This window comes from Macaca thibetana, chromosome 14 (genome assembly GCF_024542745.1).
Source record: "Macaca thibetana thibetana isolate TM-01 chromosome 14, ASM2454274v1, whole genome shotgun sequence".
In the NCBI taxonomy this organism is placed as follows: Eukaryota; Metazoa; Chordata; class Mammalia; order Primates; family Cercopithecidae; genus Macaca; species Macaca thibetana.
In genome coordinates this window covers 11,361,636-11,386,945 of record NC_065591.1, presented here as the reverse complement: position 1 = coordinate 11,386,945, position 25,310 = coordinate 11,361,636, and the positions used below count along the sequence as shown (strand labels likewise).

Below are 25,310 nucleotides of genomic sequence, written 5' to 3'. Positions count from 1 at the left end.
CTGAGGTCAGGAGTTCCAGACCAGCCTGGCCAACATGGTAAAACCCAGTCTCTAATAAAAATACAAAAATTAGCTGGGCGTGGTGGCGCATGCCTGTAGTCCCAGCTACTCAGGAGGCTGAGGCACAAGAAATGCTTGAACCCGGAAGGCAGAGGTTGCAGTGAGCCCAGATTGCGCCACTGCATTCCAGCCTGGGCAACAGAGTGAGACTCAGTCTCAAAAAAAAAAAAAAGAAAAAAGAAAAAAGAAAGAAAATGTAAGGTCTTTAGGCTCTAGGGTCTGTGGCTCAGGCTAGAACTAGAATCCAGACTACCACCAGTGATTTATGGTTTATCCCTTTATTGTTTCTCCTTTTATCAAAACGTGTCACAGCTGGGAACCAAGAGGAAGTAAAAAAAATACCCACAAATTTTCACCCTGACTCCCCTATTACTCCTCCCCCAACCCCCAACCCAGGGCTTCCAGCCAACCCCGAGCACACATGATCATCTCCCCCCACCCTCAGGCTTCGCCCAGCAATAAATACAGGTGACCATGATTCAATGAAACCACAACTGATTTCTCCATCTTAAATGCCCCTCAAAGGGGACAAGAAGGGGGCAAAAGAAGTTTAATGCCCATCCCTAAGAGGTGTGGAAACTTCTTTCTGCCAAGGGACAGAAGAGGTAGAACTGCCCCTCTCAGAACTGCAGCAGCTCTACAAGGAATCAGGGAGAGGAAAAGGAGAGAACGAGAGGGAAAAGAATGTTCTTTAGCAACCTCACTCCTTTGAACCATTCATCCCGTCCCAGGTAAGGGGTGGTCCCAGTGTATCGGTGGGGCATAAACAGGGGAGGGCTGACAGAGTAGCGCCTGAAGGAAGAAATGAAAGGAGGGAGAGCAATCTGGTGGGAGGGAAGGGGAAAAGGAGCCCTAACTCATTGCCCTCATCTTCTTCCAAGAAATGGCATCAACATACAAGAGGCATGAATGGATAGAGTTTGGGGGCGTTCAGGGCTCCTAAATAAGGGAAAGAGAAGGGGTGACAAGGGCCCTGTGGTTTCTCGGTCTTCATAAGTGAATGTGCTCCAGTTAGAGCAACAGGATGTTGGGGGAATGAAGGGAAAGGGTTGGTATCAACGGAGGGGGAGAGGTGAGGAGATCACAAGAGGAATTTGGAGCCCATGGTCAGCCCTCTCATCTTGCCCAAATGTTGACAGAATCTGGGTCTTAGACTAGCGTAAGTGAAGTCTGGGGAGGGCCGAACTCCAAGGCAGAAGAAAGAATATCTCTCAGCACTACTGCTCCCCTTCCCTCCCCCTAACCAAGAACATCCCTTGGGTTATCGCAGGTGAATACTCCAATCAGATGCCACATTGATGCCAGGCTTGCGCAGGACCAACACAGAGGTCTCAGGGTCATGCTGGAAGGACAGGCGGCTTTCTGCAGATCCTGGAGGAGGAATAAGAAAGAGTGCCATAGTCATACCAATGGGCTATAGCATAGTAACTACGTTCCTACAGGCAAGGGCATCCCTAAACCTGCCCTGGCTTCCCCTCCTTCCCCCATCCTAGGGACCAGATTGGTCACTCACCTTTTGTCTGGAGTACCACAGCTGCTGGCTTTCCAGCCCCTATTATCACCACCCGCTCAATCCAGATTGGTGTCTCAAAGTGTCCTTCAGGGTCTGCCGAGCTGGAGATGACAAAAGCAGATGTCCATCAGGGGAAGAAATATCAGAACAGAAGGAAGGAGGAGACCCAAAACAAGGTCAGGATGTGAGAAAAGAGCACAGTGAACTGGGAGCCCCCGCAAGGATCAGGCCCCAGCAAAGGCAGCCAAGGAAGAATGGGTGCCCCATTACCTAGAGACAAGGGTGTTGCCAGAGAATAAGAATCGACGCAGCAGGAACTCTTGGCGAGTCTCATAGTTGAACGTGTGCCCATCATCCAGAAAGAGCTCTCCTTCAGCTGTACCCTGAGCAAGTAGTGGGACAGGTGAGCGCCTGAGCCCAAGAGGGAGTGAGGGGCACAACCCCAGGGAACTGAGTCCTAGGAAGGCAGGCAGATGGCTGAGGAGACACACTGCCTATGCACTTACCTGAGGACTAAGCGCAACAAAGAGAGTGATTGGGTCATCCTTCATACATTCTGAAGACCGCCGCACTCGCATCCATCGAGGCACGATTGTCCCTCCACGCTGGAACACAGGGATCTAGGGCAAGAGCAATGCCAGGATGAAGTTGCCCCCTTGTCCAACCTTGGGCCCCACAGCATGTTTTGCTCTTACTCATGTATGCCCACGTAGGTACTGCACCCTAAGGTACACATTCTCTCCCCTTCTGGAAGTTTACAGGGAGATGGAACTGGCAGCCGGACCAGGCTTACTCACACTGCTTAGAGTTACAGGCAGGTACAGAGTCTGGGGACCATGATGCTTCTGGTAGCTTTGAATGTCATACCACACCTGTGGGTGACAAAAGAGGTAAGATACAGATCACTCAGTGCACAGGGTCCATCCTGTTTGCCTCCTTAGGCTTCCACCATCGTTTCCCACCATGCCCTTCCTTAACTCACCTCCCCTTGGCCAGGCAGATAGACCTGGACACCATGGGCTCCAGAGTCTGATACAGGGTGAACCAGCAATGCATCCCCTAAAATATGCCAGAATCAACTCTGAATAGGGGGGATTAGTTCCCAGAACAGGGAGCACCAAAGTGCCTGCCCTCTGCACCACCAGCCTCATTAGTCCCTCCCTGGGCATCGGCAGTGCTGCTTGGCCCAATGCCAACCCACCACCAACTGTCCTCATGTCTCACCAAGCAAGTACTGATCATCTATACTGAAGGTGGTCACATCCTGAGGATACTGCACCCACAGGGGCCTAGGAAGGAAGACAGACATTAAAGGAAAACTTTTCAATTTTGGCACAAGTCAGAGATGCTCCTCCAGGAACTGGCAATAAGAAAAGAACAGCACAGTCCGGGTGTGGTGGCTCACACCTGTAATCCCAGCACTTTGGGAGGCCAAGGCAAGCAGATCACCTGAGGTCAGAGTTCGAGACCAACTTGGCCAACATGGTGAAACCCCATCTCTACTAAAAACACAAAAATTAGCCGGGCGTGGTGGCGGGCACCTGTAATCCCAGCTACTCAGGAGGCTGAGGCTGGAGAATCACTTGAACCAGGGAGGCAGAGTGCATGCAGTGAGCCGAGATCACGCCATCGCACTCTAGCCTAGGGGACAAGAGTGAGACTTCGTCTCAAAAAAAAAAAGAACAGGCCGGGCGCGGTGGCTCAAGCCTGTAATCCCAGCACTTTGGGAGGCCAAGACGGGTGGATCACGAGGTCAGGAGATCGAGACCATCCTGGCTAACACGGTGAAACCCCGTCTCTACTAAAAAATACAAAAAACTAGCCAGGTGAGGTGGCAGGCACCTGCAGTCCCAGCTACTTGGGAGGCTGAGGCAGGAGAATGGCTAAACCCAGGAGGCAGAGCTTGCAGTGAGCTGAGATCCGGCCACTGCACTCCAGCCTGGGCAACAGAGCGAGACTCCATCTCAAAAAAAAAAAAAAAAAAAAAAAAAAAAAAAAAAAAGAACAGCACAGGGGTTAAGACCCAGGAGTTTGCAGTCAGTCGGGTTGCGGTTCAGGTCTCAGTTATGCAATCCAATCTTAGTCATTTAACTTCCTAAGCCATCTCCCTGCTGCTTCTCTGCCTGCTACAGAAACCATGCTGCACAGCAGCCTGCCAGTAGCCTCCTTGTATGTTTTCACCGCCCTGGTATACAACCCTGGCTTGCAAGGCCCTCCAGGAGCAGATCACACTTTCTCCTTAATCTCATCTCCTAGTTCTCCCTCTGCTTCCTTACCCAAGACATACTGAGTATTTTTCTACTCCTAGTGCATAACAAACTAATTTCTACTTTAGAATTTTTGTACTTGCAATTCCCTCTGCTTGGAAGATTCTTCCTACATAACATGGTCTGTCCCATTCATTCAGGCCTCATGTCACATAGCCTTCTTCTCAAAAAGATTTTTATTTATTTTTATTTTTTTGAAATGGAGTCTCACTCTGTCACCCAGGTTGGAGTGCAGTAGAGCAATCTCGGCTCACCGTAACCTCTGCCTCCTGGGTTCGAGTGATTCTCGTGCCTCAGCCTCCTGAGTAGCTGGGATTTCAGGTGCCATGACACCCAGCTAATTTTTGTATTTTTAGTAGAGACGGGGTTTCACCATATTGGCCAGGCTGGTCTCAAACTCCTGACCTCAGGTGATCTGCCCACCTCGGCATCCCAAAGTACTGGGATTACAGGTGTGAGCCACTGTGTCTGGCCTCAAAAAGGATTTTTATGACAACCTAATCCCATTACCCTATTTTATTTTTCTGAAAGAGTTTATGACTGCTGGCAATTTTCTTTAAATGTTTACTATTATTCATCTCCATTAAGCTCCCCTTCACTCTTGACCTTAATGATTTTCCATCCTTTACAAGGCTATGTTGAGTGAAGAAAGAGGCCCAGAGATGAAGCCCAGTCCCTAATGTCCCCCAGCCACCTTGGCCCACTCTTCACAGCCCAAGTGAATGCCTCACCTCATGACAGGAATGCCTTCCCGATGGGCCTGATAGAAGAGGGTGTACCAGAAAGGCAGCAAAGAATATCGCTGGCCCAAGGCATCTCGGATTATATCATTGTGCTGAGATGGTAACAGCCATGGCTCTCGCCGCCCAGTGTCCAAGTGGGCATGTGCCCGGAAGAATGGCTGGTAGGCACCCATCTGGTACCAACGCACCAGCAGCTCTGGCTCTGGGTTTTTGAAGAAGCCACCCACATCCGCTGGGAGAGGGAAGAGAGGAAGCAGGTTGGAAAAGAGGGTGAAGGAAAGATACTGCCTGAGAAATTTCCCAAGGCCCTAACCTGGAATCTCAGCTCTCTTTACTTACACCTTGGTCCTGTGCCCTCTACTTTGCCCCTCTCCCACCAAACCAAGACCCCAGATTCCTCCCTGTCTTACCCCCACAGAAGGAAAGTCCCACCAGCCCCAAGCTGAGACACATAGGAATAGAGATCTTCAAATGGTCCCACTCGGCAGTGTTGTCCCCTGTCCACACGGCTCCTGAGGAAGACAAGAAGTGGGGAGCTTGCACATGGTAAAGGGGTTCAGCTTTTTACATGGCTGACCTCCCACATCTGCTCTGGGTCCCCAGAACCCTGCTGAAGATGCAGTTCACAAGAACACTTGAACAAGGAGTGGACCTCCCGCACCGACTTCCTTCAAAGCGCATAGCTGAGGAAGCTGATGCAGTGTGTGACTCCCATTCCTCAGAGAGCCAGGTCCAGGTCCATGGTGCCTGAGATCTGGCCTTCACACCCTTCTGCCACAGTTCCATTCTCTAAACCTTACCAAAGCGCTGGGAACCAGCGAAGAAGGCCCTGGCCAGGACAAAGGGGCGTTCCATGCCCCCAGAGCGCTGTCTCAGCCCATCAGCAGTCGCCATGTGCTGGGTGAGGCGAGAAGAAAACGGGTAGTGAGGAGCAAAAGCCAGCTGTCATCTGGTGCAAGTTCCCTAGGCCTCAGTCTCTGGGCTGTTTTTCCTCTTTCCACCAACTCTCCTCTCTCAGCCCCTTACCACATAAAGGCCATAGATGTTATGCACATCCCGGTGCTCCCAGCCCCCATAATGCTGGGCATCCTTGAGCATGGTGACCTCAGGACCATTGAACACAGATGGTTCATTCATGTCATTCCAGACAAAGAGGTTGGGAGCTGAGCCCTGGGAACATGGGCAGAAAATGGGGACAGAAGGACAGAGGGGAGGAAGAAAACAAACAGTATCAGAGAAGAGAGCTTCTAGGAATCTAAAAAGATGCATTTTTCAGGGCCCTCCCAGATCATCAAGGCCCCCAATATGTTGCAGACAATCACCCACAGAAGGGTTGGCAAGTGGAGAGAGATTCAGGGAGGCAGGTGGGACAGACAGACGCAGGTCATGTGGAGAGGCCTTCCCTACCTCATAATTGTCATAGCTGAACATGTTAGCCCACCAGGCCCTCATCGTGGGATTAGTGAAGTCAGGGTAACCAGCTGAGCCTGGGAGAAGTTAAGGGTGGCTCTCAATCCCCTAAGGGGCAAAAGAGCCACCATTCTACCTCCCTGGCCAATCACCTCTCCCTCAATTCTGGGTCTACCTACCTGGCCAGCACCAGCCCTCATAGTCAGAGCCATCCCGGGTTTTAACATACAGCCCCAGGTTCCGCAGCTCGTCGTGAACTCGGTAGCCGGAGTCCACCTTGATGTGGGGGTCTACGATGGCCACCAGCTGGGGGCAAGGAACATGGGTGATCAGGTCTCTTTAGGGCTAAACTATGCTTCAGCCCTATCCTGAGAAGACCAAGCGTGACTGCAACACCTTACCTTCCGCCTCTTAGAAGCCAAGCGCTCAAGCATGGTGCGGGGCTGAGGGAAGCGACTGGGGTCCCAGGTGAAATACCGCTTGCCATCAGCATGTTCAATGTCCAGCCAAATGACATCGCAGGGCAGGTTGTGTTCATCAAAGCCCTGATCCACTTCCAGCACATCAGCCTCATCCCGGTAGTTCCAACGGCTCTGGTGGTAGCCGAGGGAGAAGAGTGGGGGCAACGCCTGGGTTCCTGCAGGTTCATCGAGGGATGGGGGTCACAACGAGGATCAGGCCCAACACCCAGAAACTGAGGGAGGCTTGTGAACTAGAGGCAGGCTGAGGGGTACAGACCTAGAAAACAAGCTGGGGCACAGGATCTCTGAAAACACACAGAATCACCCCTGACAAGAAGAAAAGAGCAGAAGAATGAGGCTGTCAGGGAAAACCATGTACCTGTGAGACTAGCATATTGCCGGAAAACATCAGAGATGGAGGGCCCAAGCAGCAGGAAGACATCAATGATGCCAGTTTCTGACATCCAGCGAACATCTGTCTGTGGGGTCTCCCCAGAGCCCTGCAGGTAGTCCATCATCTTCCCAAACAGGGTCTGTATAGGGGACCACAGAGCGGTCAGACACCTCCTGCCCTCCCATTTTCCAACCCCAAGACAAAAAGCAGCAATTTTCTCCCAGAGTCCACACACAGCTGGCTCTTATGAGTTGCTTTGGGTAAGACTAAATGGGGCTGCCTCAGTGAGGCTTTCCTGGACCACACTATCTAAAGCAGTACAGTCCCCACCCCTACTCCACCAGTTTGGGGTGGTTAAGTGCTAACAAAGACGTCTTTGTTAGCACTTAACCACCCCAAACTCATCTTGCATTCTTTTTTTTTTTTTGAGACAGAGTCTTGCTCTGTCGCCCAGGCTGGAGTGCAGTGGCGCAATCTCAGCTCACTGCAAGCTCCGCCTCCTGGGTTCACGCCATTCTCCTGCCTCAGCCTCCCGAGTAGCTGGGACTACAGCTACCCACCAGCACGCCCGGCTAATTTTTTGTATTTTTTAGTAGAGACGAGGTTTCACCATGTTAGCCAGGATGGTCTCGATCTCCTGACCTCGTGATCTGCCTGCCTCGGCCTCCCAAAGTGCTGGGATTACAGGTGTGAACCACCACGCCCGGCCTTTTTTTTTTTTTTTTGAGACGGAGTCTCACTCCTTCGCCAAGCTGGAGTGCAGTGGTACGATCTTGGCTCATTGCAACCTCCGCCTCACCAATTCAAGCAATTCTCCTGTCTCAGCCTCCTGAGTAGCTGAGACTACAGGCGCCACCACACCCACCTGATTTTTGTATTTTTAGTAGAGACAGGGTTTCACCATGCTGGCCAGGATGGTCTCAATCTCTTGCCCTTTTGATCTGTCCACCTCGCCCTCCCAAAGTGCTGGGATTATAGGCGGGAGCCACCATGCCTGGCATCATCTTGCTTTCTTATTATTTTTATTTTTCAAACGTTTTTATAGAGATGGGGTCTCGCCATGTTGCCCAGGCTAGTCTCGAATTCCTGGCCTCAAGCAATCCTCTTGCCTCAGCCTCCCCAAGTGCTGGGATTACAGGCATGAGCCACCATGCCCGGTCCCATCTTGCCTCCTTTGTTATGTGTTTAACATGTCTTCCTCCCTGTGAGTCAGAACCTTTGTTTTTTTTTCTGAGACAGAGTCTCACTCTGTCACCCAGGCTGGAGTGCAGTGGTGAAATCTCGGCTCACCACAACCTCCGCCTACCAGATTCATGCAATTCTCCTGCGTTAGCCTCCCAAACAGCTGGGATTACAGGCGCCTGCTGCCACACCTGGCTAATTTTTGTTTTTCTAGTAGAGATGAGGTTTCACCATGTTGGCCAGGCTGGTCTCCAACTTCTGACCTCAGGTGATCTGCCCACCTCAGCCTCCCAAAGTGCTGGAATTACAGGCGTGAACCACCACACCCAGCTCAGAACCTTTTCAACCTCAGTTAACACTGTATCCCCAGCACCCAGAAGAGTACCTAGCACACAACACACTGATAATAAGTGCATTCCGTCAGTCCAGAATAGCCAATGCCTTCCCTAAGAATGTGAGTGGGCATGTGTCATCTGGCAGTGATTAGGGAACTCAAACGCTGCCCACCAGGCCCAGGGCCCCTTCTCTCACCCAGGCCCCAAATAGCTAATGCCCCCAGTATACCTATTTGTCTCAAGGCCTGGAAACTTCACTCCCTCCTTTCTCCCCATGCCTGTGCTCTCACCTTCCCAGCAGTGTTGGAGGATATATCAACCCAGGTCTCTGCAGCATTGAGCCAGAAGATGCCCAAGTCACGATGAGGGTTGTGTGCCAGGAGCACAGGCACAGACCCATATAAGGCCATGGGGTTGTACAGCTCATACTGGAACACATCCAAATTGTAGAGGCGATATGGCTCCCCACCCCTGCAGGCAAACACACAGATTCGGGCTGCTAACTGGCCCCAGGCTGCAGTATACGCTGACTCCACTCCACAGACACAGGTGAGAGATAAGCAATGGTTACTCTGTCCTTTCTCAAAACATTTTTTATCACCAAAGGTGATTCTGGACACAGGAAGTTACCCATGCTTGTCTGGAGTATCCAATGTGCACACCCATCTCCCTAAAGGCCTGACTCCTTCGTGCCCACCTCCATCTTCCTGATGTCACCACAGGACTCACTCAGTGACCTTCAGCCTCAGATTGTCTGCATGCTCAGGGATCCCATAGACATGCTCCATGCCTGGCAGAGAGAAGTCCAAACCCACAGACATGGGGCCTAGAAGAAAAACAAAGAACAAGCTTCAGAGCTTCTGCTTGGAAAGGAGCCCTGCACCTCAACCCAAGGAACCCAAGCCCCTCACCATATGGTTTGCTGTCAGAGTGAGTTTTGAATGTCTCCTCCCAGGCTCCTGGCTCATCTTTCTCTGCCTTCCCCTGAGTCTCCTCTGGCTGTTAAGAAGAAAAGAGGACCACTCTCCAATCATACCAGTTCTCTTTTCCCACTCCCATCAACTAAATCCCATCCCTGATGGTGAGACTAAGTTCAAGTTTCTCATGGGCCTATCCCCTCCAGCCTCCCAGTCAGCCCAATCCTCCAACCACCCACCCCCTCCAACTTGCCTTGTCACCATCCCTGGGTGTTTCCTCAGGCTGGGCCCCATCGCCCTCAGCTGGGTCTTTTGATCCTTGCCTGGAAGGTAGGAGAGCTGTCTGCTCCAATCCAGAGGGGGCAGGGACGAGGGGCTAGTGGAAGGAGGGGTTGGGGAATAGAGAGCCAAGGGTCCAAAGGAACGAAGGCATTGGAGGAAGGGACTAAATGTTAAAGCTTGGAGAGGGAACCCACAATGAGCAGATAAGTTTGCAAAGGATGGGGAGAGAAATGAGAAAGGAAAATGAGGAATAAGTGCCACCAGGAGGCACAGGCCTGTACACCAACCTCTGCCAACATCCCGGAAGAGACAGGCAGGATGATTCAGGGGCCTGGGTTATGAATGCCAATCCTGGCTCTGTTGCCTCTACTGAAAGACTGTGCCCCCAACTGCCCTCCCTGGGCCTCAGGCTCCTGGCCTGACACAAGGGCTTTGCAAGGTATAGCAAGGTATGACCCACAAAGTATAGCATGTGGGTCACACTATACCAAGCCTCTACAGATATACACGGGGACTTCAAGAGGTTCCGCCAAAAAATGCTTTCAAGGGCAAGTAGCTCTGCCCAGAACCTTAGGTGGCCCTCAGCTGAGAGTCAGGAACCCCAGCAACAGGCAGCATAGCTCCATCCCTTGGCAAAGCAATAAGCTTCCTACACTCCTTATGGACCTGACTTTGAGTATTTCATCTTCCTTCTTCTGGGGGCTCCCAGCCAGGGTAACAGGTAATGGGACCAGGTATCACACAGCAGGGGAAAGTGGGGTGAGTGAAAGGCTGGAAGGGTCTGGGGCACCTCCCCCTGAAGGCTACAGTGAGGAATGGGTAAGGGCAGAGGAACACATACAGTACCGGTGGCCATGGATTTACCTAGAGAAAAGGTTCTTGATCTTATCCCACATGCTACCGAGCGTGAGACTAACTTTATCCGAGAAACTGGGGCAGGAGGAGATGGGTAGGGAAGGGGAAAAAGAGGCACAAAACCAACACAAAAACAGAAACATAAAAGTGAGTTTCAGTCGACAAACTTCCAGAGATGGGGAAAAAGAAACCAAAAAAAATTAAAAATAAAAAGGAAGAAAATAAATCTGGGAAATGTGATGATGTGAGAAGGGGAAGAAGGAGACACAGACCCAGGCAGGCCTCCCAGAGATGCCCAGGCCACAGCTCAGGGACAAAAGTGATTGCCTCCTGATCTGTACAGGAAATGGAAAAAACCGCACCCGGGTCTGGTTCCTACCGTCCCTGACAGAGAGCTTCTCCCAGCCCCCAGCCCCTACCTGGCTGTCTCGCCACCCTGTCTCCTCCCAGTGCCAGACCTCACAACACCCCTGTGCTCTTTCACACTAGGTTCCCTGCAGTCCCAACCCCTATACTCACGAGACCCTAGGGGCCCTCTGGTGCTCAAACTCCAAGAGTCCTCGGGCATTGACACTAAGCAGAAGGCTTCGGTCCTCTAGTAGGTCAAGGCGGAATGGCCGGGCTGTCAAGATGATCTTGTAGGGTCCCTCAGCCATGGTTAACTCCACACTGTTGTCATCACGACCAGAGACAGAAAGCCTGGGAAATATATCAAAAGAAATATAAGGAAGTACAAAGGGCCGAGAGGAGTAATGACACTTCAGAAGATAGAGGGAAATCTACCTGCTAAGAGAAATAGGCAGTGTGCTAACAGAGCAGGGACAGACAAATTAATCAACAAAACCAAATAAAGGGCCCAGAAACAGACCCAAGGATATTTATTACCCTTCTTTTTTTTTTGAGACGGAGTTTCGCTCTCGTTGCCCAGGCTGGAGTGCAATGGTACAATCTCGGCTCACCGCAACCTCCGCCTCCCAGGTTCAAGCAATTCTCCTGCCTCAGCCTCCCAAGTAACTGAGATGACAGCCAGGTGCCACCACACCCGGCTAATTTTTTTTTGTATTTTTAGTAGAGATGGGATTTCGCCATGTCGGCCAGGCTAATCTCAAACTCCTGACCTCCAGTGATGCACTTTCCTTGGCCTCCCAAAGCGCTGGGATTACAAGCATAAGCCACCACGCCTGATTTCTTGATATCATATATCTAATGCCAGATACAAGTATCAACTGCAGAAAGATTATGATTTAAATTTTTTTTTTTCTTGAGACAGTCTCATTCTATCACCCAGGCTGGAATGCAGTGGCACAATCTCAGCTCATTGCAACCTCTGCCTCTTGGGTTCAAGTGATTCTTGTGCGTCAGCCACCCGAGTAGCTGGGATTACAGGCACCCACCACCACACCCAGCTAGGTTTTGCATTTTCAATAGAGACAGGATTTCACCATGTTGACCAGGCTGGTCTTGAACTCCCGACCTCAAGTGATCTGTCCGCCTCAGCCTCTCGAAGTGCTGGGATTACAGGCATGAGCCATCATACCCAGCCTGCTTAAAATTTAAAAGTAAAAGGTTTAGGCTGGGCTCAGTGGCTCACAATTATAATCCCAGCACTTTGGGAGGCCAAGGCAGGTGGATCGCTTGAGCCCTGGTATTCAAGACCAGCCTGGGCAACATGGCAAAACCCTATGTCTACCAAAAATACAAAAATTTGCCAGTCTCATAACCCGATCTCAAAATAAGTAAATAAATGAAAGCAAAAGTGTTAGAAGAAAATTTAAAAATATATTTTTGGCCGGGCATGATGGCTCAGGAGTTTGAGACCAGCCTGGTCAACGTACTGAAACCCCATCTCTACTAAAAATACAAAAAGTAGCTGGGCATAGTGGTACACGCCTGTAGTCCCAGCTACTTGGGCATAGTGGCGCATGCCTGCAGTCCCAGCTACTTGGGCATAGTGGCACACGCCTGTAGTCCCAGCTACTCGGGAGGCTGATGCTGAAGAATCACTTCAACATGGGAGGCGGAGGTTGTGGTGAGCCAAGATCGCACTACTGCACTCCAGCCTGAGCAACAGAGCGAGACTCTGTCTCAATACATATATATATATATATATATATATATATATATATGGTTTTTTCTGACCTTGAGGTAGAGAAGGACTATTTAAACACAACAAAAAAAAGGCTAACACCAGAAGTTTTTAAAAGACTGACACATCTAACTACATTAAAATTAGAAATTTCTGTTCATCAAAAGATACCTTTAGGATCATCAAGAAAAAGGAAAAGTCGGTCGGGCGCGGTGGCTCAAGCCTGTAATCCCAGCACTTTGGGAGGCCGAGGCGGGCGGATCACAAGGTCAGGAGATCGAGACCACAGTGAAACCCCGTCTCTACTAAAAATACAAAAAAAAATTAGCCGGGCGCGGTGGCGGGCGCCTGTAGTCCTAGCTACTCAGGAGGCTGAGGCAGGAGAATGGCGTGAACCCAGGAGGCGGAGCTTGCAGTGAGCCGAGATCGCGCCACTGCACTCCAGCCTGGGCAACAGCGTGAGACTCCGTCTCAAAAAAAAAAAAAAAAAAAAAAAAGAAAAAAAAGAAAAAGGAAAAGTCTAAGAAATTTTATCAGTCTAGGGAGGCCTACGGAAACATGACAACTAAATGTAATAGGGTATCCTGGATGAAATCCTGGAACAGAAAAATAATATACACAAAAACTAAAGAAACCTCAAGTATGAACTTTAGTAAATAATGTATCACTATCAATTCACTAGGTATCACAAATGAACCACAGTCATATTAATAATAGGGAAGGTTGGGCGCAGTGGCTTACGCCTGTAATCCCAACACTTTGGTAGGCCAAGGCGGGCGAATCACTAAGTCAGGAGTTTGAGACCAGCCTGGCCAACATGGTGAAACCCCACCTCTACTAACAATACAGAATTAGCCAGGAGTGGTGGTGCACACCTGTAGTCCCAGCTACTCAGGAGGCTGAGGCAGAAGAATCGCCTGAATCCAGTAGGCAGAGGCTGCAGTGAGCCGAGATCGTGCCACTGCACTCCAGCCCAGGCAACAGAGCAAGACTCCATCTGAAAACAAACAAACAGGGAAAACTGGGTGCAGATAAGCGCAAACTCATCCTTTCATGTTTTCTATAAATCTAAAACTAAAATGAAAACTGGCTGGGCGCAGTGGCTCATGCCATAATCCCAGCACTTTGGAAGGCCAAGGTGGGTAGATCACGAGGTCAGAAGTTCGAGACCATCCTGGCTAATATGGTGAAACCCCATCTCTACTAAAATTATAAAACTTAGCTGGGCATGGTGGTGCGCGCCTGTAATCCCAGCTACTGGGGCAGCTAAGCCAGGAGAATGGCTTGAACCCAGGAGGCGGAGGTTGCAGTGAGCCAAGATCATGCCACTGCATTCCAGCCTGGGTGACACAGCAAGACTCCATCTCAAAAAAAAGAAAAAAAGAAAACTGTATTTTTTTTTTTTTTTGAAAGAGATGGGGTCTCACTTTGTTGTCCAGGCTGGCCTCAAACTCTTGGGCTGAAGAGATCCTCCTGCCTCAGCCTCATGAGTAGCTCGGGCTACAGGCACGTGCCACCATGTGCAGCAAAAGTATGTATCCATGGTTTTGTTTTTGTTTTTCCAGACAGGGTCTGGGTCTGTCACCCAGGCTGGAGTACAGTGACGAGATCTTGGCTCACTACAACCTACACCTCCCAGACTCAAGCAATCTTCCCTCCTCAGCCTTCTGAGTAGCTGGGACCATAGGCACGTGCCACCACACCTGATTTTTCTATTTTCAGTACAGACAGGCTTCTGCAAAGTTGCCAAGGCTGGTCTCAAGCTCCTGGACTCAAGCAATCTGCCCTCTTTGGACTCCCAAGTGCTGGGATTACAGGTATGAACCACTGTGCCCTGTGCCCTTGTGTTTTCTTTTAAAGACACCTTGGCGGCCGGACGCGGTGGCTCAAGCCTGTAATCCCAGCACTTTGGGAGGCCGAGACGGGCGGATCATGAGGTCAGGAGATCGAGACCATCCTGGCTAACAAGGTGAAACCCCATCTCTACTAAAAATACAAAAAATTAGCCGGGTGTGGTGGCAGGCGCCTGTAGTCCCAGCTACTCGGGAGGCTGAGGCAGGAGAATGGCGTGAACCCGGAAGGTGGAGCTTACAGTGAGCTGAGATCGCGCCACTGCACTCCAGCCTGGGCCACAGAGCCAGACTCGGTCTCAAAAAAAAAAAAAAAAAGACACCTTGGCGAGCACGATGGTTCACACCTAAGATCCCAGCACTCTGGGAGCCTGAGGCGGGTGGATCACCTGAGGTCAGGAGTTTGAGACCAGCCTGGCTAACACTGTGAAACCCTGTCTCTACTTCTACTAAAAATATAAAAATTAGCCAGGTGTGGTGGCACGCGCCTGTAATCCCAGCTACTAAGGTGGCTGAGGCAGGAGAACAACTTGAACCCGGGAGGGGGAGGTTACAGCGAGCTGAGATCACGCCACTGCACTCCAGCCTGGGTGACAGAGCGAGACTCTGTCTCAAAATAAAATAAAATTTTAAAAAGGCAAATAAAAGAAACCAGGAAAGACAACCAAGCCAAGACCACCATAAGATGTCATTTTATACACAAGCCAGTGACAAAACTTAAGTCCAACAACAGTATCAAGTGTTGGAAATGATGGAGATCAATGAGGCCTTTTTTTTTTTTCTTTTGAGGCTGAGTCTCCCTCTGTAGCCCAGGCTGGAGTACAGTGGTGCAATCTCGGCTCACTGCAACCTCCGCCTCCCGGGTCCTGGTTCAAGCAATTCTCCTGCCTCAGCCCCCTGAGTAGCTGGGATCATAGGCACGCTCCACTAAGCCCAGTTAATTTTTGTATTTTTAGTAGAGACGGGGTTTCATCATGTTGGCCAGGCTGGTCTTGAACTCCTGACCTCTTGATCCACCCGCCTCAGCCTCCCAAAATGCTGGGATTACAGGCATGAGCCACCGTGCCCGGCTTCAATGAGGACTTCTTATAAATCATTGGTGGAAGTGTAAATTGGTAAACCACTTTGGCTTTATCTTGGGAAGTTGATCATCTCCATATTCTACAATCCTGCAATTCCTCTCCTAGTTATACAACAAAGAGAAACTCTTGCGCAAGGGTAACAGGAGACATGTACAAGAAGTTTCATAGCAACACTTTGGCTAGCAAAACACTGGAAACAACCCCAAGGCTTATCAACCTAGAAATGGATTAATCAGCTGGGGTATATTCATACAACATAATAATATGCAGCAGTAAAAATGAATGAACTAGAACTATATGAAACAGAATTAAAGTTATGTGAAAAACGGAAACCCCAGAAGACGACATGAACTAACATACTTCCTCTGTAAAGCTCAAAAACAAAACAAATATATAATTTATTGCTTAGGCACACAGATATATGTGTGCACAGGTATACACACATAACATAACTGTAAGAACAAAAAAAAAAAGGCAAAGGAATGATAAGCTTCAGAGTAACAACTACCTACATCTAGAGCAGTTAAGAGTACAGGACAGTGAGATACGATTGGGCTGAGGGAAGAGTTTACAGGGTGGAGTATTTGAGATGAGTCTCACTCTGTCGCCCAGGCTATAGTGCAGTGACACAGTCTCGGCTCACTGCAACCTCTGCCTCCTGGGTTCAAGTAACTGTCCTGCCTCAGCCTCCTGAGTAGCTGGGATTACAGGTTAGCACAACACCCGGCTAAATTTTTGTATTTTTAGTAGAGATGGGGTTTCACCATGTTGGCCAAGCTGGTCTCCAACTCATGACCTAGTGATCCGCCTACCTCGACCTCCCAAAGTGCTGGAATTACAAACGTGAGCCACCACGCCCGGCCACTGTTATTTTCCAAATTATGTATTTAAGAGAAAGTCACAGATGGATGCATGGAACACTGATGACAGGGTATCATCACACAATAATCTGAGTAATCCTATTCTGAATATCTGAGGAAAAGGAAAGGAGAAAGAAAGGAAGGAAGGAAGCAAACAAGCAAGCAGGCAGACATGGTATATCTGGAGGACTAGATCTGTAAATAAACAGGGCCTTGTTTATTTCTACTTATATCACCAGCACCTAGCCCAGGCCAGTCAGGGAGGAGAAAGCAATACTTGTTTGCTGAATGAATGAATGAATGAGGATAAAGGGGTAAAGAGAAAAGTGAAACAGAAGAGGTGGGGAAAGGTTGAGAAGTATGGCAAGGTGCTATGCTAGTTAACTGCTACCTTATTGTGGGAAAGAATGTCAGCAACCAAAAAAAGGTCCATCAGGAAGGAGAAAGGGGCCACAGAAATGGATGCTTCTCAGGAAAAATTTACCGAGCTATTGGCGGATCAGCCACCAAAACATCTGGCACACGGTATCGGGGTCGCCGAGGCTCCAGCTCATCAATTCTGATCCGAGTCATGTTCTTCTGAAGCCCCTGAAGCTCTAGCACCAGCAACACCTGCGGGGACAGAGGTTTGGATCTGGAGAGAGGAAAGGGGCTACACCATGGAATGCCCTTTGAACCCATTCTCTCCTAAGGTGTCTCTTCCTTTGAGCCCTTTGCCTAAAGGCCAAGATCACATTTCTTCGTAAAGTAAGAGTTCAAAGGTTAGGCTGGGACAAAATGTTGGCCACAATTTCCCCCTTTCCAAATTACCCCACAGCCATTGTCCCACCCCCACCAGACTCCTCCTTGTCTCCCCTGACCTTGGTGACCTCATGGATGAGATGGACCGTGAGAGAATCAGGACCAAGCTGTAGAGAGTCCAGCAAGGCTCGGTATGGAGAGAGGCCTGGCCGTATGCTTCTCTGTCGCCTGCCAAGTGAAGGGTTGGGAAGTAAGGTAGGCGGCCACCTGCAACGTCCCTAGGTCCCTCTATCACCTGCAGTGTCCTTAGGCACTCCATCTGCCACAGACACCTCCCACATTACCCTACATTCCATCCCTTTCTCCCAGAAATATCATACTTGCAGAAAGAACTCTCTTCACAGGTCTTAAAGTTGCTTCTATCCACAGCGAGGGTAATCCCCAGGCAGACCCCTAAAAAAACCAGTACCAAAGATGCCCAAGACCTATGGAGAAAAGGATAAAGATGCAGCAATCAGCATGGGGGTCAGGAAGGGGCCCCCTTCAAAAGGAAAAACTTCTTCCTGTCACAGCACTAAGATAGTTGAGGAAAGGGGGAAGAAAGATGGAGTAACATCAAACAGAAAAGAAGGCAGAGTGGACATGGGGTTAAGAATCAGGCCTGAGAAGTTGGCTCACTCACACCTTCCCTTTGAAAGGCAGAGTAGGCTGGGCACAGTGGCTCACGCCTGTAATCTCAACACTTTAGGAGCCTGAGGCGGGCGGATCACAAGGAAGGAGATTAAGACTATCCTGGCTAACACGGTGAAACCCCGTCTCTACTAAAAATACAAAAAAAAAAGTAGTCGAGCATGGTGGCAGCCATCTGTAGTCCCAGCTACTCCGGAGGCTGTGGCAGAAGAAAGGCATGAACTCGGGAGGCGAAGCTTGCAGTGACCGAGATTGGGGCACTGCACTCCAGCCTGGGCAATAGAGCAAGACTCTGTCTCAAAAAAAAAAAAAAAAAGAGGCCGGGCACGGTGGCTCACGCCTGTAATCCCAGCACTTTGGGAGGCTGAGGTGGATCACAAGTTCACAAGGTCAGGAGATCCGAGACCATCCTGGCTAACACAGTGAAACCCCGTCTCTACTAAAAATACAAAAAATTAGTCGGGCTTGGTGGCAGGCGCCTGTAGTTCCAGCTACTCGGGAGGCTGAGGCAGGAGAATGGCATCAACCCAGGAGGTGGAGCTCGCAGTGAGCCGAAATCGCGCCACTGCACTCCAGCCTGGGCGACAGAGCGAAACTCCTTCTCAAAAATAAAAAATAAAAATAAAATAAAGGCGAGTAGACAGACGATCTTTCACCTTCAGAGGCCCTGGTGTTGACTCTGGTGACATCAGCCTCTCAGAGGAAAGGAGCAGTAACAGCCAGTCTCAGAGGAAATGGTAGTAGCACATGTATGGAACAGAGAAACAAAGCAAGCTACACCTTTCTATGGGCAGGGTATTGGGTGGATGCAGAGTTAAAGAGCTAAAGATGAGGCCGGGCATGGTGGTTCAAGTCTGTAATCCCACCACTTTGGGAGGCTGAGGCGAGTGGATCACCTGAGGTCAGGAGTTCAAGACCAGCCTGGCCAACATAATGAAACCCCATCTCTACTTAAAATACAAAAATTAGCTGGGCGTGGCGTTGAGCATCTGTAGTTACAGCTACTCGGGAGGCTGAGGCATGAGAATTGCTTGAACCCGGGAGGCAGAGGTTGTAGTGAGCCAAGATTGCGCCACTGCACTCCAGCCTAAGTGATGGACCAAAACTCCGTCTCAGGAAAAAAACAAACAAACAAAAAAACCTAGCCTGCTGGTTACAGTTCTTAGGGTCCTAACATCCCTAGTACCCTAAGCAGCCTGTTTCTCTGATTTCCACTCCTGTATCTTCAAAACACCACCATCACTACCCAAAGCTGGAAAAAAATAACAATAGCTAAAATGTTCTGAGCCCTAATGCACTCCTAGGGGCCTGGGTAATCACTTTATATTACTAGTTTTCAATTCTGCCTGCAGGTTTTGTTTTTTGCTTTTTTTTTTGAGACAGTCTCACTCCATCACCCAGGCTAGGGGGCCGTGGCATGATCTCAGTTCACTGTAACCTCCGCCTCCCAGGTTCAAGCAATTCCTGTGCCTCAACCTCCTGAGTAGCTGGAATTACAGGAGCACGCCACCATGCCCAGCTAATTTTTGTATTTTTAGTAGAGACGGAGTTTCACCATGTTGGCCAGGCTGGTCTCAAATTCCTGACCTCAAGTGATCCACCTGCCTCGCCCTCCCCAAGTAGCTGGGACTACAGGTGGTAGCCACAGCACCCAGCTAACTTTTTTAAAAGTTTTTTTTTGGTCAGGCGCAGTGGCTCACGCCTGTAATCCCAGCACTTTGGGAGGCTGGCCAGGCGGATCATGAGGTCAGGAGTTCGAGACCAGCCTGGCCAATGTGGTGAAACCCCATTTGTACTAAAAATACAAAAATTAGCCAGGCGTGGTGGGGGGGGGCCTGCAATCCCAGCTATTTGGGAGGCTGAGGCAGGATAACTGCTTGAACCAGGAGGTGGAGGCGGAGGCTACAGTGAGCAGATCACACCATTGCACTCCAGCCTGGGCAACAGAGCATGACTCTGACTCAAAAAAAAAAAAAAAAAATTTTTTTTTTGGTAGCAACAGAGCCTCACTTTGTTGCCTAGGCTGTTCTTTTTTTTTTTTTTTTTTTTTTTTTTTGAGACGGAGTCTCACTCTGTCGCCCAGGCTGGAGTGCAGTGGCCGGATCTCAGCTCACTGCAAGCTCCGCCTCCCGGGTTTACACCATTCTCCTGCCTCAGCCTCCCGAGTAGCTGGGACTACAGGCGCCCACCACCTCGCCCGGCTAGTTTTTTGTATTTTTAGTAGAGACGGGGTTTCACCATGTTAGCCAGGACGGTCTCGATCTCCTGACCTTGTGATCCGCCCATCTCGGCCTCCCAAAGTGCTGGGATTACAGGCTTGAGCCACCGCGCCCGGCCACCTAGGCTGTTCTTAAACTCCTGGGCTCAAGCAATCTTCCCATCTTGGCCTCCCAAAGTGCTGGGATTACAGTGTGAGCCACTGTGCCCAGCCTGCCATTTTTAACAATACCAGTGACCTGGTCTCACTTCTAAAGATTTTAACTTAATCAGAGAGGAGCCTGTGCATCAGACTTTTTTTTTTTTTGAGATGGAGTCTCGCTCTGTCGCCCAGGCTGGAGTGCAGTGACGTGATCTCAGCTCAATGCAATCTCTGCCTCCTGGGTTCAAGGGATTCTCCTGCCTCAGCCTCCCGAGTAGCTGGGATTACAGGCGCTTGCCACCATGCCCGGCTAGTTTTTTGTACTTTTAGTAGAGATGGGGTTTCACCATGTTGGCGAGGCTGGTATCGAACTCCTGACCTAGATCCACCTGCCTCGGTCTCCCACAGTGCTGGGATTACAAGCATTGAGTCACCGGGCCCAGCTGGCTAAAGTTTTTTTAAAGCTCCCTAAACAACTCTAATGAGTAACCTGGGTTCACAACCACTTCTTTACATGCATACTTCTTTTCCCTTTCTTTCATTCTTTTCTTGGTGAATATAGGGTTGGGGTTTATTTCCAGATGAGAAAATTAAAGCATAAAAGGTTGAATAGTTCACCCAAGGTTGAATAGCTGGTAAATGGTAAAACAAACTGAACCCAGTTGTGCTTGACTCTGGGACCCATGTGCTTCACCATGATGCACAATACAGCACACTAATCCCTAGCAGGATGAAATGGGCATGTCTCATTGCGAACCATCATCCCAAGCTTATCGCAAATTGTCAATTTCCCGATGTGCTATCAAATGACAGACAAGAGACTAATAGGCTTATTTAAATAAGTTAGGTTGACGAATATATTCATCCAGGATTCATCCTTAGGATTCTGAGTAAATCCTAAACAAAAACTCTCAAATTTTAATGTCTGTTAAGAATCAGCCAGGCGCAGCCGGGCGAGGTGGCTCAAGCCTGTAATCCCAGCACTTTGGGAGGCCGAGACGGGCGGATCACGATGTCAGGAGATCGAGACCATCCTGGCTAACACAGTGAAACCCCGTCTCTACTAAAAATACAAAAACTTAGCCGGGCGAGGTGGCAGGCGCCTGTAGTCCCAGCTACTCGGGAGGCTGAGGCAGGAGAATGGCGTGAACCCGGGAGGCGGAGCTTGCAGTGAGCTGAGATCCGGCCACTGCACTCCAGCCTGGGTGACAGAGTGAGACTCCGTCTCAAAAAAAAAAAAAAAAAAAAGAATCAGCCAGGCGCAGTAGCTCACATTTGTAATCTCAGTACTTTGGGAGGCCCAGGTGGGTGGATCACGAGATCACGAGTTCAAGACCAGCCTGGCCAACATGGCAAAACTCCATCTCTACTAAAAATCCAAAAACTAGGCCAGGCGTGGTGGCTCACACCTGTAATCCCAGCACGTTGTGAGGCCGAGACAGGTGGATCACCTGAGGTCAGGAGTTTTGAGACCAGCCTGGCCAACATGATGAAACCCCGTCTCTACTAAAAATACAAAAAAAAAATAAAAATAGGCCGGGCGCGGTGGCTCACGCCTGTAATCCCAGCACTTTGGGAGGCCGAGGCGGTCTCTACAACAAAATACAAAAAAAAATACCCAAAATAGGCCGGCGCGGGTGGCTCACGCCTGTAATCCCGTGCACGTTTGGCGAGGCGAGGCGCGGATCACAAGGTCAGGAGATCGAGACCACGGTGAAACCCCGTCTCTACTAAAAATACAAAAAATTAGCCGGGCGCGGTGGCGGGCGCCTGTAGTCCCAGCTACTCAGGAGGCTGAGGCAGGAGAATGGCGTAAACCCGGGAGGCGGAGCTTGCAGTGAGCCGAGATCGCGCCACTGCACTCCAGCCTGGGCGACAGAGCGAGACTCCGTCTCAAAAAAACAAAAAATAAAAATAAAAATAAAAAGGCTGGGCACAGTGGCTCATGCCTGTAATCCCAGCACTTTGGGAGGCCGAGACGGGTCAAGAGGTCAGGAGATTGAGACCATCCTGGCTAACACACTGAAACCCCATCTCTACTAAAAATACAAAAAATTAGCCAGGCGTGTTGGCAGGCACCTGTAGTCCCAGCTACTTGGGAGGCTGAGGCAGGAGAATCGCCCGAACCTGGGAGGCGGAGGTTGCAGTGAGCCAAGGTTGTGCCACTGCATTCCAGCCTGGGCGACACAGCGAGACACCACCTAAAATAATATATACAATATGCATGTGTGTGTGTATATATATGTATACATATATGTGTGTATATATATGCATATATATGTGTGTATATACGTGTGTGTGTATATATACACACATATATACACAAAAATTAGCCAGGCGTAGTGGCACATGCCTGTAATCCCAGCTACTGGGGAGGCTGAGGAATGAGAATGGTATGAGCCTGGGAGTCAGAGGTTGCAGTGAGCCAAGATCGCACCACTGCACTCTAGCCTGGGTGACAAAGTGTGACTCTGTCTCAAAAACAAGAAAAAAAAGTTGCCCAGGCTTGCTTGAACTCCTAGGCTAAAGAAGTCTTTCCGCTTTGTCCTTCCAAAATGCTGGAATACAGGTGTGAGCCACTGCACTCAGCCTGGGCATCGCATTTTATTTATTTATTTTTTTTGAGACTGAGTTTCGCTCGTTGCCCATACTGGAGTGCAATGGCACGATCTCAGCTCACCGCAACCTCTGCCTCGTGGGTTCAAGCGATTCTCCTGCCTCTGCCTCCCAAGTAGCTGGGATTACAGGCATGTGCCATCACACTCGGCTAATTTTGTATTTTTAGTAGAGACGGGGTTTCTCCATGTTGGTCAGGCTGGTCTCAAACTCCCAACCTCAGGTAATCTGCCCACCTCGGCCTCCCAAAGTGCTGGGATTACAGGTGTGAGCCATCGCGCCCAGCTGACACTGCATTTTAAACATGCTCTCCCAGTGACACCGATGTAGGCAGAATAGGAGCATGCTCTGAGAAAGTGTTTCAAATTGGGGGTTCTTCTAAGCAATAAAGTTTTACAACCGCCGGGCACCGTGGTTCATGTCTATAATCCTAGCACTTTGGGAGGTCAAAAAGGGAAGATTGGGCAACATAGCAAGACCTCATCTCTATTTGAAAAAAAAAAAATTTGGGCAACATAGCAAGATCTCATCTCTATTTGAAAAAAAAAAAAAAAAAAAAGAGTAGTGGGGCATGGTGGCTGGTGCCTGTAGTCCCAGCTACCCAGGAGGCTAAAGCTGGAGGGCTGCCTGAACCCAGGAGTTTGAGGCTGCATGAGCTATGATTGCACCATTGCTCTCCAGCCTGGGCCACAGCACAAGACTCTGCCTCAAAAAAGTAAATTAATTAAGACCGGCCAATGTGGTGAAACCCCGTCTCTACTAAAAATACAAAAATTAGCTGGGCATGGTGGCACACGTCTGTAATCCCAGGACTCAGGAGGATGAGGCAGGAGAATCGCTTGAATTCGGGAGGTGGAAGCTGAAGTAAGCCGAGATTGCACCCCCGTATTCCATCCTAGGCAACAGAGCTAGACCTTGTCTCAATAAGTAAACAAACAAATAAATAAAATTTGACAATCTATAATAAGGTAACTAAAGACAGGGTCTATTATACACATTTTATCTAGTTATCCAGCATTAGCTTCAGCATCTGCTTGAAAGCTAAAAGAAAAGTACCAGAAATGAGATCACAGAGTGTACTGTGATCTCATCACAGGACACTCCTCCAGCTCCAGAAACAACTGTTCCACAGCAGGCCAGACAGAAAAATGAAGAAAACACCAGGCACTGTGGTTTAACAAGCCAAGCAGGAGTAACTATTAGCAAAACAAGCTGAATAAATGCTACTAGAAAATTCTATAGCAAGGCATGCGGCACAGGCCCTGCAGTGACCTGAGTGACTGCAACAGGCACTCTGGGCCACTGACCCATGTCCACCTGCCAAAAGCAGCAGTAAACTGAAGTACAGTGAGTTAAACACCCTCTGGGGCCCGATTTGCAGTCTGTAAAATTGGTTCGGAAAGATGCTAATGGAGATAGGATTTCTAAAGCATCTTTCAGATATGACCTGTTGGAGGGCCCTAAGGAATTAACGGATGCCTTGACCACCCCGAGAGAGGAGTTAATAGGCCAAAGTCAGAAATAAGCTGCAGAGCAAGTTGCACCCATTTATTGTTTCAGATCACAGGCTCCCAAATAACTGAGTTTATGATCCAAGCTTTCTTCATCGCTTCGGACAGTACACGCCTACCCCACCCCAGTATATCCGTTAGGTCCTAGTAAACATTTGTGGCACTGCTGATATGTTTCTAATCTTTTTTTTCCCCAATAATATAAACAAGAGAGCGTGGACCAAGTCATTCGATTACATGTTGTGTTTGAGGAACACCATCCACGCCGTAAGCTTACTGGATCCTGGGCCGTGCCCAGCGACCGTGGACAGTGAACTAAGCCAGAGCTGGTGCTCACGTGAAGACAAGGGCAGAAGAGGATTCGGAGCTCTAGGGAGTACAGCCAGAAGGGTAGCACAGGCTTAACTGCCGACCCGGTGCTTCTAGCTCAGCCGAGGGGCCGCAGGGCCACAGGCTGCATTCCCCGAAGCCAGGCCGCATCTTTTCCCCCGCCCCGACGACCCCGCGCACTGCAGGAAGGGGGCGGCGACGCTGACCGCCGCAAGCAGCCAAAGGAAGGCGGCGGCTGAGAGCGGCCAAGGCCGAGAAAGACGCACAGCTGCGGCTTTACTGAGCCGCCCGGCGGGAGCCCGGAGCCCCAGAGGCAAGGCCCCCAGCGTCGCTCGGATCTACCACGGGGAGACTGGAGGCATCTGAGGCCGCCTCCAAAGGAACAAAGGTTCCTCGCGCGGCCGGGGGTGGCAGAGTGTCAAGAGAACACACAGGAAGGAGTGGAATGGGGCTTGGGGGATCTAGGGGCGTCCCAGGCGTGCCCCCAGATTCCGGGCTTCTCACCGCCTCCTACGCGCCGCCACTGCCGCTACCTCCGCCATCTTGTGCCGGGTTTGCTCCTTGACCCCGAACCTCCCGCCCCACCACGCGCACTCGGCCACGTATCCTAGTTCCCGCCCCTTCCGGCCTTCTGATTGGTTCGGCCTGAGCGCCGCCGGGCAACTGTCTCATTGGTAGAGTGCACACTCTAAATTATCGCAGGGGGCGGGGCTTCAGGCCAGGGGCGGGAACGTCCAGAGCCAGGCGCTGTCTGACTTCGCACGCT

At 50.0% G+C, this 25,310-nt stretch overlaps 4 protein-coding genes across 12 annotated transcripts in view; 3 read left to right on the top strand and 1 right to left on the bottom strand.

Annotated features, from left to right (window-relative positions):
• Positions 1 to 25,310, top strand: part of TAF6L (TATA-box binding protein associated factor 6 like) — a 177,370-nt gene that overhangs the window by 9,778 nt on the left and 142,282 nt on the right. The gene's annotated exons all lie outside the window — the stretch shown is intronic.
• POLR2G (RNA polymerase II subunit G) overlaps positions 1 to 25,310 on the top strand; it is a 188,755-nt gene that overhangs the window by 44,001 nt on the left and 119,444 nt on the right. The gene's annotated exons all lie outside the window — the stretch shown is intronic.
• The window catches only part of GNG3 (G protein subunit gamma 3), a 440,061-nt gene that overhangs the window by 351,254 nt on the left and 63,497 nt on the right, over positions 1 to 25,310 (top strand). The window contains exon 1 of one of the 8 annotated variants that reach the window (XM_050757052.1): positions 24,986 to 25,004. The exons of the other annotated variants lie outside the window; for them this stretch is intronic. Coding sequence (XP_050613009.1) covers positions 24,990 to 25,004 — 15 coding nt within the window. The 5' untranslated portion in view covers positions 24,986 to 24,989. Of the gene's footprint in view, positions 1 to 24,985; positions 25,005 to 25,310 lie in introns of those variants that run through there. 8 annotated transcript variants of the gene reach the window in all.
• On the bottom strand, positions 323 to 25,208 carry GANAB (glucosidase II alpha subunit). Of its 2 annotated transcripts, XM_050756887.1 has the most exons (25): positions 25,049 to 25,208; positions 17,419 to 17,523; positions 17,158 to 17,266; positions 16,782 to 16,909; positions 10,939 to 11,118; positions 10,429 to 10,494; positions 9,532 to 9,605; positions 9,277 to 9,360; positions 9,095 to 9,191; positions 8,656 to 8,836; positions 6,834 to 6,987; positions 6,395 to 6,630; positions 6,173 to 6,299; positions 5,991 to 6,070; positions 5,610 to 5,753; positions 5,384 to 5,480; positions 4,994 to 5,095; positions 4,572 to 4,815; positions 2,798 to 2,862; positions 2,556 to 2,632; positions 2,371 to 2,445; positions 2,080 to 2,193; positions 1,844 to 1,956; positions 1,574 to 1,674; positions 323 to 1,431 (listed from the first exon to the last, which is right to left on the bottom strand). In XM_050756887.1, exons 1-25 carry the CDS (start codon positions 25,084 to 25,086, stop codon positions 1,322 to 1,324), a joined length of 2,901 nt encoding a protein of 966 aa, XP_050612844.1. In that variant the 5' UTR covers positions 25,087 to 25,208; the 3' UTR covers positions 323 to 1,321. The 2 variants fall into 2 exon arrangements, with proteins under 2 accessions (XP_050612844.1, XP_050612845.1); XM_050756888.1 differs by lacking the exon at positions 10,429 to 10,494.

What these genes read in the sequence shown, in the direction of transcription:
- GANAB (XM_050756887.1), bottom strand. Translation starts at nt 25,086, where the DNA reads ATGGCGGAGGTAGCGGCAGTGGCGGCGCGTAGGAGGCG. An exon ending in GGGACTTTCCTTCTGTGGGG is followed by an intron (nt 4,816 to 4,993) that starts GTAAGACAGGGA and finishes TCCCTCTCCCAG; the next exon opens with CGGATGTGGGTGGCTTCTTC. An exon ending in GAAGGCATTCCTGTCATGAG is followed by an intron (nt 2,863 to 4,571) that starts GTGAGGCATTCA and finishes CTTCCTTCCTAG; the next exon opens with GCCCCTGTGGGTGCAGTATC.